The sequence below is a fragment of the Vigna unguiculata genome, chromosome 9, assembly GCF_004118075.2.
Source record: "Vigna unguiculata cultivar IT97K-499-35 chromosome 9, ASM411807v1, whole genome shotgun sequence".
Classification (NCBI taxonomy): Eukaryota; Viridiplantae; Streptophyta; class Magnoliopsida; order Fabales; family Fabaceae; genus Vigna; species Vigna unguiculata.
Window position 1 is genome coordinate 43,608,869 of NC_040287.1, and position 15,578 is coordinate 43,624,446.

At 29.2% G+C, this 15,578-nt stretch overlaps 2 protein-coding genes across 2 annotated transcripts; one reads left to right on the forward strand and one right to left on the reverse strand.

The window, feature by feature from the left end:
- The first annotated feature begins 5,096 nt into the window (after positions 1-5,096).
- On the forward strand, positions 5,097-6,631 carry LOC114162456 (probable BOI-related E3 ubiquitin-protein ligase 2). The gene is made up of 2 exons (XM_028046360.1): positions 5,097-5,709; positions 6,005-6,631. The coding sequence occupies exons 1-2, from the start codon at positions 5,380-5,382 to the stop codon at positions 6,563-6,565; spliced, it is 891 nt and encodes a 296-aa protein (XP_027902161.1). The 5' UTR covers positions 5,097-5,379; the 3' UTR covers positions 6,566-6,631.
- Positions 6,632-10,742: 4,111 nt separating this feature from the next.
- Positions 10,743-12,807, reverse strand: LOC114164736. The gene is made up of 2 exons (XM_028049490.1): positions 12,439-12,807; positions 10,743-11,948 (listed from the first exon to the last, which is right to left on the reverse strand). The coding sequence occupies exons 1-2, from the start codon at positions 12,739-12,741 to the stop codon at positions 11,103-11,105; spliced, it is 1,149 nt and encodes a 382-aa protein (XP_027905291.1). The 5' UTR covers positions 12,742-12,807; the 3' UTR covers positions 10,743-11,102.
- Between the last annotated feature and the right edge of the window lie 2,771 nt (positions 12,808-15,578).

The window sequence follows — 15,578 nt, forward strand, 5'->3', positions numbered from 1 at the left end:
ATATTCTACTAACAACTTTTTTTTATTGAGGTAATAGTTGTTTTTTCCCTTTAATATTTATTATACGGGAAACATTTGCATGTAACGTTGGATTGGATGGGTTAGGGTTTTATAATAAATGTACTTTTAGTTTTGATCTGCACTTTCAATTAGATGTGATGAAGATAGTACTACTTTTCACATAAAGGAATTTGATCTTCAAACATTATAAACATGTGTAGTTACTTTTTGTTTTGACATTTTTTTTATTTGCATAGATAATAAATTACATATTAATCTTCATTTTCTAAATTATGTAAGGTCCATATTCATGGATATATAAAAAAGGGTGTAGTGTGAAGTTTGGGAGAAGCAAGTAGTGAATGAGGAGGAAGAGGAAAAGAGGGAAAGATAGAGTGTTTGAAAGAAAAGTAATTTATGAGAAGAGTTTAGTGAGTTGGGGAGTGTGTGGTAAGCAATAAAGGAGGAAGTAGTGGGAGTGAATGACATTACTCATCTGTTTGGTAATGTTATGGGTTAGGCATTGAAAAGCGACCCCTCGAAGTGTGCAAGCAAAGCATGCATGGCATGGGTTGGGGATCTTCCAAAATTCACATGACTTCCGTGTCTCTCCCTCCAATCCTCACATCATCACACTAACCAACTCTTTTTTTTCTTTTCTCTCTTCCCACGGTCCCCCCCCTCTTCAACCACCTTTCTTACTCTCTCCTCTCTTTTTCTTTTCTCAGCTAATCACACTATTCATTATTTTTTTATACCTTCAATCAAATTGTCTTTACCTAGTGGGCTCGTATATATATATATCTTGAGTAGAGAACAAATTTACATGACAATAATCGAAATCAACGTTATCTAATTATCTTGATTCAAATATGGGAAACATAAGCATTATACGTATGTTGAGGGGGTAGATGTTGAATAAATCCAATTATCTAATATCTGTGTCATCGTAGATACAAACAGAAGGAACAAAGCAGAGCTGATCCTTGTAAACCAAACACCACGCAACCCATGTACGGACCAACTCACCAACTTTTTCTTCATTGATCCTATCCACTGTGGCGGTGGTCCTCACTTTACCAAAACCATTCAATCGCCTCTTCTTTAACCTCTTTACATAATGTAATAAAAGACATACCAAAAGTAGATGGTGCTTTTCAACTCGATCTTGCAGTGAGTAGAGGAGTGGGACAGGATTCTGATGTAGTAACACTCTGTGACTGAGTGAGGTGAGCTTTGAATTTCACAAGGTAACAGTGTGTGGGTGTACACGGAATAATGACACTATCAAGGACCTCGTCCACCCAACATTTTCCTTGGTGGAAAATCAACCGATGTGGAAAATCAAAGTCCAAAAGTGAACAATAATGACGATGTTGAAGGACATGATTTTTTAGGAAAAGAAATATATATATATTGGTGACGCTTGTTTAAAGTCTTGGATAGGTAACTTGGAGGTGGAGATGGGACTTGCTTTTACTTGGGAAGTTTAATGTGACTTTGGCCTAGTTTGAAAGCCAAAAAAACAAAAGACAAGTAGTTGAGAAGTTGGTGCAAAGACTTTTTGCGTCAAAATACGATAAATGGGGTATGCGTAATGGAACAATATCCCATCTTTAATATATAGTTTGAAATTGTTTGAGAAGAGTGATAGTGTGTGGTTGTATAGTGATATAGGTTTGGTTTTCACATGGATTGCACCCTACCCTTTGGTTGCGTTGCGCAAGAGGCGCCCAAGAGACCAGTTAGTTGATTCATGGGGTCAAAGTGGGTGGCCTGCACGTGGGTCCATCACCACGCACCACCTCACCATGACTTTTCCCAAACACCAAGGGAAAAATCAAACATCATTCTTTTTTTTATTTTTATTGTTTTTCCTGTTTTCGCTGACATATATAATGTTTCCGTGATTTGTGATTCCAACGTAAGGTGGGTCATGTTCGTGCCTTCCTCTTATTACATGTGCTGTTCCAAAAAGATAGGTTCAATATAAAGGCCAAACTTCAACACAAACTATATACCTGCTGTGATCTTTAATATCATTTTTTTATGAGCCATTATGTCTGCTCTCCGTATAAAATAAAACTCTGCTGCTAGTCTTTTGCTTTCAGTTATGGCTAAAAACTCTGGTTGGCTCCCACTCCTCAAAACAAAGCTATGTATATATATAAGTGAAGATTATTACGTGTACCTTTTGGCTTTTGGCTTTTGGTGGATGAGAAGGTTTATGCACGCTATCAACCACTCAGAAAGCAATCTGTAACTAAGAAAGGTTAAATATGCTTAAAACCCACATCATTCTGAATCAAATTCTGCGTAACTGACTAACAAGCTTGTTCCTTTGATAGAACTTGTATATTTGTAGAAAATGATGTATGATTTTACATGCTAGTGTATGTGGCCAACAACTCTGCTTGCTACATAATTAATAAATCAACAAGATTACGAAAAGTTTAAGTTAATGATAAATATTAGGACGTGTCACGCTTTCGATTTCCGCTTACATATGTTTGAATTACACCTTCTGATCTTTCAATTTTCGAACAAAAAGATTAATGCTACCGTGTGTGGTCGTCTTTGTTTTTTTTTTTAACTTTTACATTTTGGCAATATTGACTGAACGCTGTGGATCGTGTAGTGCATTAGTCATGTTTTTCTCTCCTACACTGTTCAGTAGATTTTGTTTCTTACTTTTAAGATTGTCTTTTGATTTTTTTTATAAAAGATACATTTTAACTGTTTAACTATCAAATTTGACATAATCATTCTGTCCCCTTATGATATTTTATATTCTACTGTAGTTACAAAACATACTTTGTAGTAGTTTAAACCACCAATAAATTTCAAAGAAAATAAATATTCAAAATTTAAAAAGTTAAAACGACGTAGAACCAATTGACTTTTACGTAAAATTTCATATATATATATTTTTATTTTTAACTTTAAAAATAGAAATGTAATATATATATATATATATATATATATATATATATATGAAAATTATGTATCCAATATGTAATGCAATATGTCTTCTCTAATAATGATAATTACTCTTTATTTTAATGTCAATATGTTAGGATTTTATTGTGTTGTACTTCTTAAAAGAATGATATTACAAGTTACCATGATAAAATAATATAATTCTGTTTTATTTTATTAAATATCATTCTTATTTTAATTCTATTAACTACTTTACTGAAAGCAATAACTTATTTTGAAAAATGAACGAATATAACATACGTATTATTTAATATATCGGGTCTAGTTTTGGTGTTATTTAATAAAAATGATTTTCATTGACTTTTGAAATTAACAAATATTCAATATATTGCACTAAATACTTTTTCATTACTTTTATTAAAACAATTATAGTCAGGTCCATGATATAGTCGTTATCATTTAGACTATTATAATATTAACAACCTGTTTTCGATATACTATTTTAAATATTTTTATTACAGATAAAATATATATGAAAAATAATATTTTTTATGATTTGTTTTTTTTATTCAAATACTCTTTCTCTTATTTTATAATTTTCATAAATTTAATTGATAATATATAGGTATTAAAAAGAATGTATTATTGCTCATATAAGGATCCTTTAGGACTTTTTACATTTTCGGTATATTTTTTTAAAATAATTATCGAAATAAATAATTTTTTAAAAACTTAAATATGTGAAATTGTATTTTGAAACACAAATTTTAATATCGAAAACATATTCTAAAGTACGACTTGTACTAAATACAAAAGTAGTGTTTAATTACTCATAATCCAAAATATTATTTTGAGAAAAAAAAATATTAAATATGGGATATTTTCGGTGAACAGTTAATTTTGATTAACCATATCATTTCGAGTTTGAAGATTACATTTCTTTTATTATATCTAACTTGAACTCTCCTAATTAATCTCATTACTTAAAGTTATCTTAATAATTGGTATTAACTCAAAGGACGAAAGGCTGATACATTTTCGTGCAAATATGTGATATTTTTGTCAATGAAATTTACAGTATGTCTCCTGACACCACTGTTTGTATGATATGGAATATTATAATATCAAAAAAAAATCTACAAACATTTAATTATCTAAATAAGAACATTATAAGTTAAAAATTTTAAATATATAAACGGTTATGTACAAAACGCCTAACGTAAACAAAACTTGCATGTTAGCATTTATAAATTATAAGTGATATAATTAAAATAAATAAATGATACAATAAATTAACAGTAAAAGTCATACTAAATGTATTTTGTATCAATTAATAATATGATTTTTTTATACTAATAGTATAGTTATCAAACTCAAATTTTATAACAATTAAAGTTTCTGTCCCCCAAAAAAAAACTACTCAAATAAAATATATAAATAAGTTAGCCATATTAATTAGCCAATATATTAAATTATCTTAAATTTATTATACAAAAGAGTCAATCCTTGGGTCCATCTGGAAGCCAATAACTCTATTTATAATGGTTAACATATAATTTATTATACAAATAAAAGCACAATCAATAGTTTCAGCCCATTGATAGTAGATTGTTAAGAGTTACATTTTCTGAGTTATTCGATCTATTTTTGAATTGATAATATGAGATATAGTTTTAATATTTAGCTATGGTTGAATTGTTAATTTATCTATTTATTGCATTTACATATGTTGACCAATATTTGATTTCTAAATTGTATATGTCAAGATCTAAACTACTGTATAAGTTAAAATTAGTGAAAAAGGATTTGACGGATATTTATTTATTAGATGAAATGATGTTATATATTATGAAAAAGAAAAAAAATAAAAAAAATGTGACAGTTTTATTTTCACTAAAGTTTTTGACGATCACATGTTTATTGATGTGAGTTGTGTGACAGGATTGTAAAAGAAATTGAATTCTTAGTTTGAAATCCAAACAAACGCCTCTGACCCGATAGTTCAGTCACAAAATCTGCATGTGGTGAGTCTTTGCTTACCGAGTCCCACACTCCAATCTTTTAATGCTTATAAGATAAATTGAGAGAAAAGAGGAAGAAAGTTATAAAAGAAGAGAGAGAAAAAATTGCAGTATCCTAGGCCCTTTCTCTGTTTCCTTTTCAACTTTTTTCAGTTACCATTTCCCTCATTCAAATCTATCCATTAATTTATTTTCAAATCTTTTTAACTTATTCTTCAACTTTGTTTTCTCATACAACTATAAATATGTATCGTCCCACACCCAGCTCTGCCACTCTCTCTCATTCTTGGCTCTTATGCGTTTGGATCTTTCTCCCATGCAGTCAAACCCAATGTGGTGAAGAAGGGGATCTCGTCAAAACCTTTTCTTCTTTATTTCTTATGTGTTCATCATTTTCTCATTGGATTTCGATCTCGCCATGGCAATTGAAGCACACTTGTATCCCAATAACCAGTTTTATGGCTCAAACAATTTGATGCTGTGTTTGAATTCTCAAGCGTATGCTCATAAGAACAATCTGCAGCAACCAGGACAACAACAATGGCTACAACATCTACACCAAGCTAGCCAGATGAGTCAAAGAACGTCTCTTCTTGATCCCACCTTTTCTTCTTTTTCCAATTCAAATCTCCACCAAAATGCTTTCAACAAGTACAATCACAACGCTCAATCTTTACCCTCTTATCCTCAAAGCTTGCCCACTGAACTTGATGAACAGAGAGAGATTGATCACTATATCAGATCTCAGGTTAGTTTCGTATATGAAGGAACTTTGTTTGCATTACATCAGAAAACTTGAAAAGTTTTTAGAACTTCAACTGCCGTGATTCCGGCGGGGAAGATGGGAGGTCCACCACCACCATAACGCCACGGAAATTGTGGTCGCGTCGGTTGTTTTTATCTGCGATGTCAAGGAACTGCTGTTTAAAACCTTGACTTTTTTTTGTGTCACTGAACTGAGAAATTTGTTTGCTAGTTTAAGTTTGTGATCTTAGGTTTGTATCACAACCAGTCTAATCGGCGTTTGTTTTGTATTTGTTCAGAATGAAAAGTTGAGAGTTTTGCTGCAAGAGCAAAGAAAACAGCATATGGCGGAGTTATTGAAGAAGATGGAGTTGAATGCTCTTCATTTACTGAGACAGAAAGATGAAGAAATAGTGGAAGCAACGAAGAGAACGAGGGAGTTGAAGGAGTTTTTGAGAAGGTTGGAGGTAGAGAAGGAATCGTGGAGAAAGGTGGCAGAGGAAAACGAGGCCATGGTATTGTGTCTTCATAACAACTTAGAACAGATGAAGGAAAGAGCAGTGCATCGAATGACATCAGAGGATGCAGAATCGTGTTGTGATGATAACGTAGGAATCACAATATCAATGGGAGAAGGAACAGGAACAGGAGAAAAGAGAGTGTGGCGTGGTGGGGTAGGAGAAGATGAAGAAATTAGGAAAAAGACAATGGATTGCAAATGTTGTAATTCTCAAAAATCGTGTTTTATGTTTCTTCCTTGCAGGCATCTCTGTTCGTGTAAAACTTGTGAGCCTTTTCTACAAGTTTGTCCTGTCTGTAGTACACCCAAAAAGTCTAGCATAGAGACTTTGATTGTATGATACTTTGAACATGACATAATTTTATACAAAATGATCCTTTTGTTAGCACAAGATTTGGAGTTTGTTTCTCTGGGACTTTTTTTGTTTATCGTTCTTGCCTCTGTTATGATTCTCTTTCATCACAGGCTCTAATCTAATGCAGAGCAGAGATAAGGTTTTGAGTTTGGCGATGAATATGAATAATCAAATGCGTCACGTTCGAGAGGGATTCCTGATGAATGGTCTATTCATGCTTATGTCCTAGATATTTGAAACCGATGAATGGTCTATTCTGGATTCTGTCTCATCTTAGTTTCTCCGAGTATTTTCACCATAAAAGCTGTTCCACAGGCCAACTTTATCACCATTACCAGTTACTTCTGGATTTGTAAAAAAGATATTCAGAACTCTTTCTATCAATGTAGAAATTTGGATATCATGTTATTCAATTACAAATCATAAAATACTTTAACTTTTCTTTATTTTTATAATAAAATTCAGCAGATTTACAATTAATTCATAGTGTAAGATTTTTTATATCGATGATACATCCTCATCAAATAAAAAACCATGAGATACTTTTTTTCTTTATGTTTGTAAGATATGAAATGCATTTATTTTAGTTTGATATTTTATAAAATATTAATATAACCTTCTGTGATATGTTATTAATAATCATCTTAATTTTTTTTAAATATATTTAGTATTAAAATGGATTTATATATATATATATATATATATATATATATATATATATATATATAATTTCCATCTTTTACTACGAATTTAATTATTCTTTTATACTGATTTTTCAACATCAGTTAATTATTGACATTTTCAAGTTTGTTTGAACTCACAATTAAGATTTTTCATTACTTTCTTCTCAATTATGAGTTGTTTAAATTAAGTTATTATTATTTAGGCTTAAATTCTCTTTCATGTCTCATAATTTAATATGTGTAATTTTATTTATACAAAATTTTAATTATATATTTGATTTTCTATTTTTTTAAAGTTAAACAATTTCGATGTAATATAATTGAATAATTTTCACAAATGTATCAGTCAGACTAAAAGGGGGTAGGGAGTAAAATAGTTTAATTGTACATTTGATTTTTCTATTTTTTTAAATTAAACAATTTTGATTCATTAAAGTGTCATTCAACTGTTATCAGAAAATATTAATGTATAGGTCATAATAACATTTAATAGGAAAAAATGGGATGAGAAAAAGGTTGGTGGCTGAGTGATTACACAGCCCAAAGATTATATATTTGGTGGTGAATAATATTTCAAGGGACATAGGGTAAAAGTGATTTAATTATATATTTGATTTTCTAGTTTTTCCAAATTAATTTTAATACACTATAATATCATTCAATTGTAATTGGAAAATATAAATGTACCAATCATAATATAATTTAAAAAATAATAATGGAAAGAGAAAATGGTTGGGAGGGTGGTGGTAGAGCCCCAAAAATACTATAAAAGGGGCAGATTATAGATAGCAAAATTTTGATAAAAAGATGTAAAATAAAAGTGGGTATATTAGATTAATTATTATGAAAATATTAATTTACTTGTTATAGTTACGTAATAACATTTAGGAGAAAAAAGAAAGAAATATAAAATGAAGGAATTTAGGGTAAGATTGTATGAATTTATAAATTTCTCCTATATATATATACACTAAAGTAAATAAAAAAAATATTATTTTATTATCACATATTTAGGTCATGTATGGGAATGCTAATACAATTATATTTAATAACTGATGTTAATACAATTCTATTTAATCACTAATGTTAATACAATTATATTTAGTCACTCATTATGTCAAGACTAAATGCAAATAAATATATTACGGAATACTCTAAATCATTTAAATCAAGTTTAACCGATTACTAAGACCCCACAGATCCGAGTAGAGTGAGGATGGTACATACCATCCGCTTCCAAATTATATATAAGTTTCTTTCAATTTCTTATATGTGAAGTTTTGTGTAAATAATGAAATATAATATCTCTACATCAGTGAGTGTCATGTTTATTATAATTTTTTAAAACCTAATACCCATCTATCTGTATACCACTCATCGAAAATCTCATCGTCATGATCTTTCGTAATAAAATATTATTTATAACATTTAAACATGGTGACATTTAAGCAAAATGAAAAAATAACTGTAATGTCACAAATTAAATAGAAATATTTAATTGTAGAAAATTGAAAATTTTTAAAATTTGGATAATTAAAGAGATTACAAAGATCCAATATAAATCCAATTGAAAGTTTTCAAATTTATCATTACTCAAAACATAATTAAACTAATATTTAATCATAATTCAAATAATATATACATTTTTTTAGAATTTGTTTTTATTTATTATTTTAATTATTGTTGCTATTATTAATCTAATTCAAAATACAATATACGAAATTAATTAATTTTATAAAATTTAGTTTTATTATTAATATTTAATATAGTTAGAAAAATATTTGCATGAATACACCTATATGTATATAAGTTTATCTCAACAACCTGTAAGATGATAAACATTAACAACACTAACATACACACAGGCACGCTGTCGCGTATATGTATATACATTTTTTAAATATACGTGATAGTGTATTAGTAGGTAATGATAATGTTATTAAGTTAATATATAAACATAAAGTGAAATATATTAAAAAAGATGAGAGAATAACTATTGATAAATAGAGAAAAAAGAAAAAAGTAGAGATAGACGATTTTATAAAAAAGTTTGTAGAAGTAACGGTTAATTTTCAAAAATTTAATAAATAATTATATTTTAAATGATAAAATTGATATTTTGAAATGTGGGCACAAAAGAGAAAATCTTCTTTATATTTAAAGGGTAAAATTGATATTTTGAAATGTGGACACAAAAAAGAAGATCATCTTTATATATTACTAGCGTAAAACATAGGCGCTATCGCACTTGTGTATATGCATTTTTTAAATATGCGTAATATTATATTAGTAGGTGATAATATTGTAATGTTATTAAGTTAATATATAAATTAAAATTATATTTATTAAAAATAAAGTGAAATATATCAGAACAGATAAAATAATAACCATTGATAAATAAACAAGAAGAGAAGAAGTAGAGACATCCGATTCTATAAAAGCTTGTAAAAGTAACAGTCAATTTTTAAAAATTTAATAAATTATTATATTTAAAGGATAAAATTGATATTTTAAAATGTGAGCACAAAAAGGGAATCTGTTAGTATATTGTTATAGATTATAGATTTGTTTGTATTTATATATTATAAATTTATTTTATTTTTAATTGATGTTAAATTTTTAATAATCTTCTCGAACAATTGAGCTTTATATAAAACCATGGGAGTTTTGAATAATTGCTCAATGTAGAAAACTGAAAACAGAATCTTAAAAATATTTTGTTCCCACTGATCATTAAAGAAAGAGTGTTTGTATTTTTCTCCATTATAGATTTAAGTGCTCAAGATATTCAACTAGATGAAAGACAAGTTTTACTTCCTTAAACTCTCTACTTTTCGATTTCTTTTACTTTTATTCCCTATCGCCTTAAAGTGAGAAGTCTAATATATTTCTTGATTTGGGAAATTGAGTTCGAGATCCACTTTACAAAAGAAAACCTACTTTTATTCCTTCTTATTTCACAAGCCACTACCCCTTGTAATATAGGAAAGGATGATAATAATTGTTTCCAAACCTATAAAGATAACTCCTCACTAACACACTAACACCTAAGAGTAGACATTGAATATTTCTAATTTAGACCTCTTTTCGGTTTTTGCTAGAACAACTTTATAGATAAACGACTGAGAAACTTACATATTTGTGAGAGGAACCTTCTGTATAAATTAATGGTATCATATCGTATATACTTTTAGAACAATCGAACAATCTTCAGTGTTGAATGCTATTTCCTCAAGCAGTAAAAGCTGTCAAGAAAATACATCTACAAAAGCAGTTTCATGTCATGTGTCACCAATATTTGTAAAACTAATTTCGTAAAATTGATCAGTTTCTTTAGACAGAAGATACAACTGTGAATAATCCATGTTAACATGATGAATATCATAAGAACTGAAGCTAGGAGCATACATAGTGTGGGTATTTTTATGACCAAGCACAAGTTGAACTAAGGTTTAGAGCATTAGAAAAATCAGTATTCCTGAAGGTAATAAAAAGATTACATTTTCATCCTGTTTTTGATGTAAACACAAACGTAGGAATGACATACTGCAGTGAACTCCAAGGCCTCATCATCATACATATATAACTCAACAGTAGTGATAAAATCAATTCGAGAAGTATAGACAAAAGAGGCACCCAGTTCTGAGGAACAGAACCATTGAACTTACATATACTTATACACATTCAAATGCTGAGTAGATATCTAACAATCAATTACACAAGTTGTCTGGATGATGTGCTTCATCATGAACACCAATTTTCTGTCTAAAGACTTTACCTTTTCTAAATACCAAAGCGTTGTTCGTGGGGAAAAAAGGACCTTGCTGATTAAAGAAAACTCAATACAAACTAAACCCAAAAAACTGGCTAACAATGATGGCGAATCCGAGGGCTATTGCAATAAGGGAAGAAGCCCAAGTGAGCTTCTCGGTTATCCTAGGTACTCTATCTTTCAGTGCCTGGCTACAGGAACCTATAAACACAGTATAGCTTCCCATTGCAATTACAGTTCCAAATAAGAACATGATGAGAAACGCAGCACCGGCCAAACGAGAAGGCAGAGCAAGGGCTGGCAACACCATCATCAATGCATCCGGTTGCAGTCCATGAACTATCCCAGTGGCAAAAGTAGCAAATCCAATCTTCTTTTTCCCTAAGCTTGGATTATCAACTGATTCATACACGTTCACATCACATTCACCACTATCTAAAGCGACACGCGGGGTATGTATATGTACTTCTGAAGCTTCTCTAATTCCCATGGCACCAATTATTAGCAGGGTTAGACCCACCACTCTAGTGCCCCAAGTTCGGATAATTTCAATGTGGAGTTGATCCTTCAGGATTAAAAATATTAACCCAAACAGAACCTGACCAGCATCATGACCACAACCCCAAAGGGCTCCCACAGCAGCACTCTCCATTCGGGTTCGACCAATTGACAATGGAGCCAAGGCGGCTAGGTGGTCAGGCCCTGATAGTGTGTGCAAGCACCCAGCCAAGAAACCAGTCCAACCACTACTTAGGAGCTCAGTGTGGATTAATTTTCTACCGACGGCAGCTGCAGCAGGACCACCGGTCTTCGCAGCGGTTTCAAAGGTTGCAAAAGCTGCTGGTGCTATAGCAGGTTGGATCAAGATCAAAGCAAGAGCAGAGAGTGTAATAAGAATCCGAGCTGGTATTGCCTGAGATAAAAAGCACGAGGATTTTTTTTTTAAGATCTATTTATACAGCAGAATTTCAAAAGAAAAAATCTAGGACAAAAAACATCCAAATTAAAGAACAAACCGAAATATGCCACACATAACCTTGGATTTGTTTGTTACACAAGAAAAGAAGCAAAAAAACAGAAGCAAGGATACAGATTGAAACAATGAAAGAACCGGTTAACTAACTTTACAAGAAACGAGGCTCTTAATTTTAAGTTTGTAAAGAAGGTTCTTCACTTCACCCTTAGCACACATCAAATTCGAATTGTACGGTAAGGTAGAAAATCAAAAGCTGCCATTTTAAAAAGTATAACTGTATCACCCCCTTCGGGGAGATCCTTTTTGAATCTTTAATTAAAAAAATGGAGCTTTCTTCATGAAACATGAATTTGAAAATGACGATGATACACAACGAGAGAGAAAAAAGAGTACTTGACAACAATGATTGCTGAGGGCATAATCATACCTTTGGCTTTTGGAAACTCACTGTTTTGTTTTGATTGAGAGAATGGGGTTCCGGAGGGGGTCGATCTGGAGAAGAGGAAATGGATGACAAACTATTGGAAGATGCAAGAAAGGGAGTGGAAGACGAAAGAAGAGAAGGGTTTTCATAATTGCAACAAATTGAGGTGACCCTCTTGAAGTTGGAACGTGTTAAAGGAGATAAATTGATTCTTGCAGTTGAAGATTGAGATGGAGTGAGAAATGGGAAAGATTTGTTGAAAGCTTTGAAGGAAGGAGGTGAAGGCGATGATAGAAGCCTATCCATGTGTGGCTTCTATCTACAGAAACAGAGGAAGAAAACAGAACAGAACAGAACATCTCACACATTATTTCCTTAAATAAAACCACCTATTACCTAACCCTTCCTTCTTTCATTTTCCATTTTTTTTTCGTTTTAATAACTTAAATTTAGAATTATGTAAGCCCAAGTGTTGTTCTCCAAACTCGAAAGGTGGACTTTTGTTGCACCGGTCCAATCAGAATTACTTTACTATTAAAAATAATAATTAAATATTTTAAAATTTTCATAACAAATGCACTGTAATTCTCAAACTTAGACTTTAATATTATGCAATATTCACCTTATGATAAAAAAACAATATTCATTATTAATGATAAATATTTTTGGCTGCTTTTTTTTTTCTTTTCAAAATAAAACATTATATCATTCTTCAACATTTTAAAATTAGTAATGAGAATAAGTCCTTTGGACGGTGTTTTAGGTTCTAGTGTCAATCTTATTAATGTATATATAAAATATATCAATATTTTTTTTGACCCGGTCCATTGGAAATTAATTATTTTCGTTAGTGTTTTCTTTTTCGCTTTTATACCAGTTATTCTAAAAATTTGTAAACGATGGAACAGTTCACGGATTATTTTATCAAAATTATATTTTAAAGGTATAAACTGTCAGAATTGAATTTATCTATTTTTAAGTGTAATTGAAATTAAATTTAATTGAATTTGATTGGATTTATTTATTTATACGTAACTGCTTAATCCAGCTATAATAATATTAGATTGATTCGTTCAGTTTACTAATATCTTCTGAAAAAAATATTTCAAATGCTTCTTAATTTTGATAAATTATAATTATTTTAAACATTGGATATTGGGCCGTTGTGATTTTTGACCATTGCCGACAAAAGCATGTTGAAACTTATAAGTCTTAAAATTTTGTAATGTTTGTTTTATGAATAGATTTACATTTATGTGGTTGTTTTGGCAACTAAGGTTTGTGGGAGTGTGGTGAGATAAACTCCACGTTAAATTAAACTAATAAAAAAAGAAGAAAAAGTTTTGCAGAGTGGAAAAAGACAAAAAAACATCCACACGATCGCACACTTTTTAACGTGCTCTGGCATGCGCTTTCGTGTGTCAGGCACACACCCCAGACCCACTTCTTTTTTCTTTTTTTCTTCGATCATTTTCATTACAACATTATAAATTCTATTATTACAAACAATCATTGCTTAATATCAAAACTTGTTGAGTTAATAATAATCACAATATCATCAACAATTTCTACCCACCAGTTAATATTCAGATATTTTTATATATAAACATAATATTATTAATGAAATATTTAGATACAAAAAGCATGTTTAAAAAAATCTCTAACGAATTGAACTATAAATAATTACTAATTATAATATTATTAATGAAGATGCGATATTGATTGCAGCATATTGGGCACGTGAAATGTTACTATTTTCTGAGATAAGATTAAAGTTCGCCACTACTTGAATAATTTAAACCGTTAATATAAAATAAATTAGAAATCTAAGATTATAAGTATTTCTTTTGGAACACTGAGCGGGTCCTACTCTTTGTTTATACTTGTAAAATTTAAATTATTAATAAGAAAGTAATTTTATTTAATCTTATGTATACAATTTGAATAAATTATTCTTAAATAGTTTTGTATTCATAAATATTTGTGATATAATTTTGTTTGAATCAAAAAAATTGAAAAGATGTTTAAGTTAGAAATATTGAATGTATATATGTGTACTTTTGGTGAGAAGTTATATTTATCTTATTATTAGGGATACTGGGATAGTGAGTTTTCTTGATTACGATCAAATTAAATTAAGATTTCTTTATTAAATAGCCAAATCTGAAACCTAAATATATTATATTTCTTGGTTTAAAACAAATATTTGATATTTTGAATGGATCACCTTTGAACTTAAATCTAAAATTTAAAGATATTGAATTTCTGGTACTTATTATTCTAAACGTACTAATATCTATAATAATATATAAAGATAATTCTCTCTTTTGTGTCTATATTTTATAATATCAAGTTTATTCTTTATAATATAATTATTTATTAATTTTTTTAAAATTAATGGTTATTTTTACTTATTTTCTATAAAACTTTTTCTCTTTTTTTATTCATCAACAATTAATTTCTTTATTCATTTCACTTTATTTTTAATAAATACAAATTTATTTTATATATTAACTTAATAACATTACACTATTATCATCTATTAACATACAATCATTCATATCTAATAAATGTGTACACACAGGCGCTATTGTACCTGGACACTAGTTAGTAGTCAAGTTATTCCTGTTATTAGTGTTATTAGTAATATTAATATGTAATATATTAGTTTTATTATATATTATTGATATGAGAAAAGAAGTGCTAGAAAAATTATTACTATTATTATCATTATTATTCTTATTATTACTACTAGCGAAAACATAAACGTTATCGAGTATGTGTGTTCGCATTTTCTAATTTTCACATGAATTTGAGTTAAGATCAATAATATTTATTTTCAAGATATATAATTAATTTTTAAAATAATTTTTAAATAAAATAATTGTTACAAATAAAAGATATTTTTAGAATAACGAATAAGGTTAAACTATTTATAAAATAGTTAACTTTTAAAATAATAATTAAGTATACAACTAAAAAAACTAAATGTGAACACACACAAAAAATCTGTATGTATTGTTGTAGATTATTATTAGTATTATTATTATCACTATTAATAATAATAATTATTATTATTATTATCATTAAAAAGAATTATAATTCAGAACTATAATTATTATATTGTTATTATAACTACTATC

What these genes read in the sequence shown, in the direction of transcription:
- LOC114162456 (XM_028046360.1), top strand. Translation starts at nt 5,380, where the DNA reads ATGGCAATTGAAGCACACTTGTATCCCAATAACCAGTTTTATGGCTCA. An exon ending in ATCACTATATCAGATCTCAG is followed by an intron (nt 5,710 to 6,004) that starts GTTAGTTTCGTA and finishes GTATTTGTTCAG; the next exon opens with AATGAAAAGTTGAGAGTTTT.
- LOC114164736 (XM_028049490.1), bottom strand. Translation starts at nt 12,741, where the DNA reads ATGGATAGGCTTCTATCATCGCCTTCACCTCCTTCCTTCAAAGCTTTC. An exon ending in TGAGTTTCCAAAAGCCAAAG is followed by an intron (nt 11,949 to 12,438) that starts GTATGATTATGC and finishes TTTTTATCTCAG; the next exon opens with GCAATACCAGCTCGGATTCT.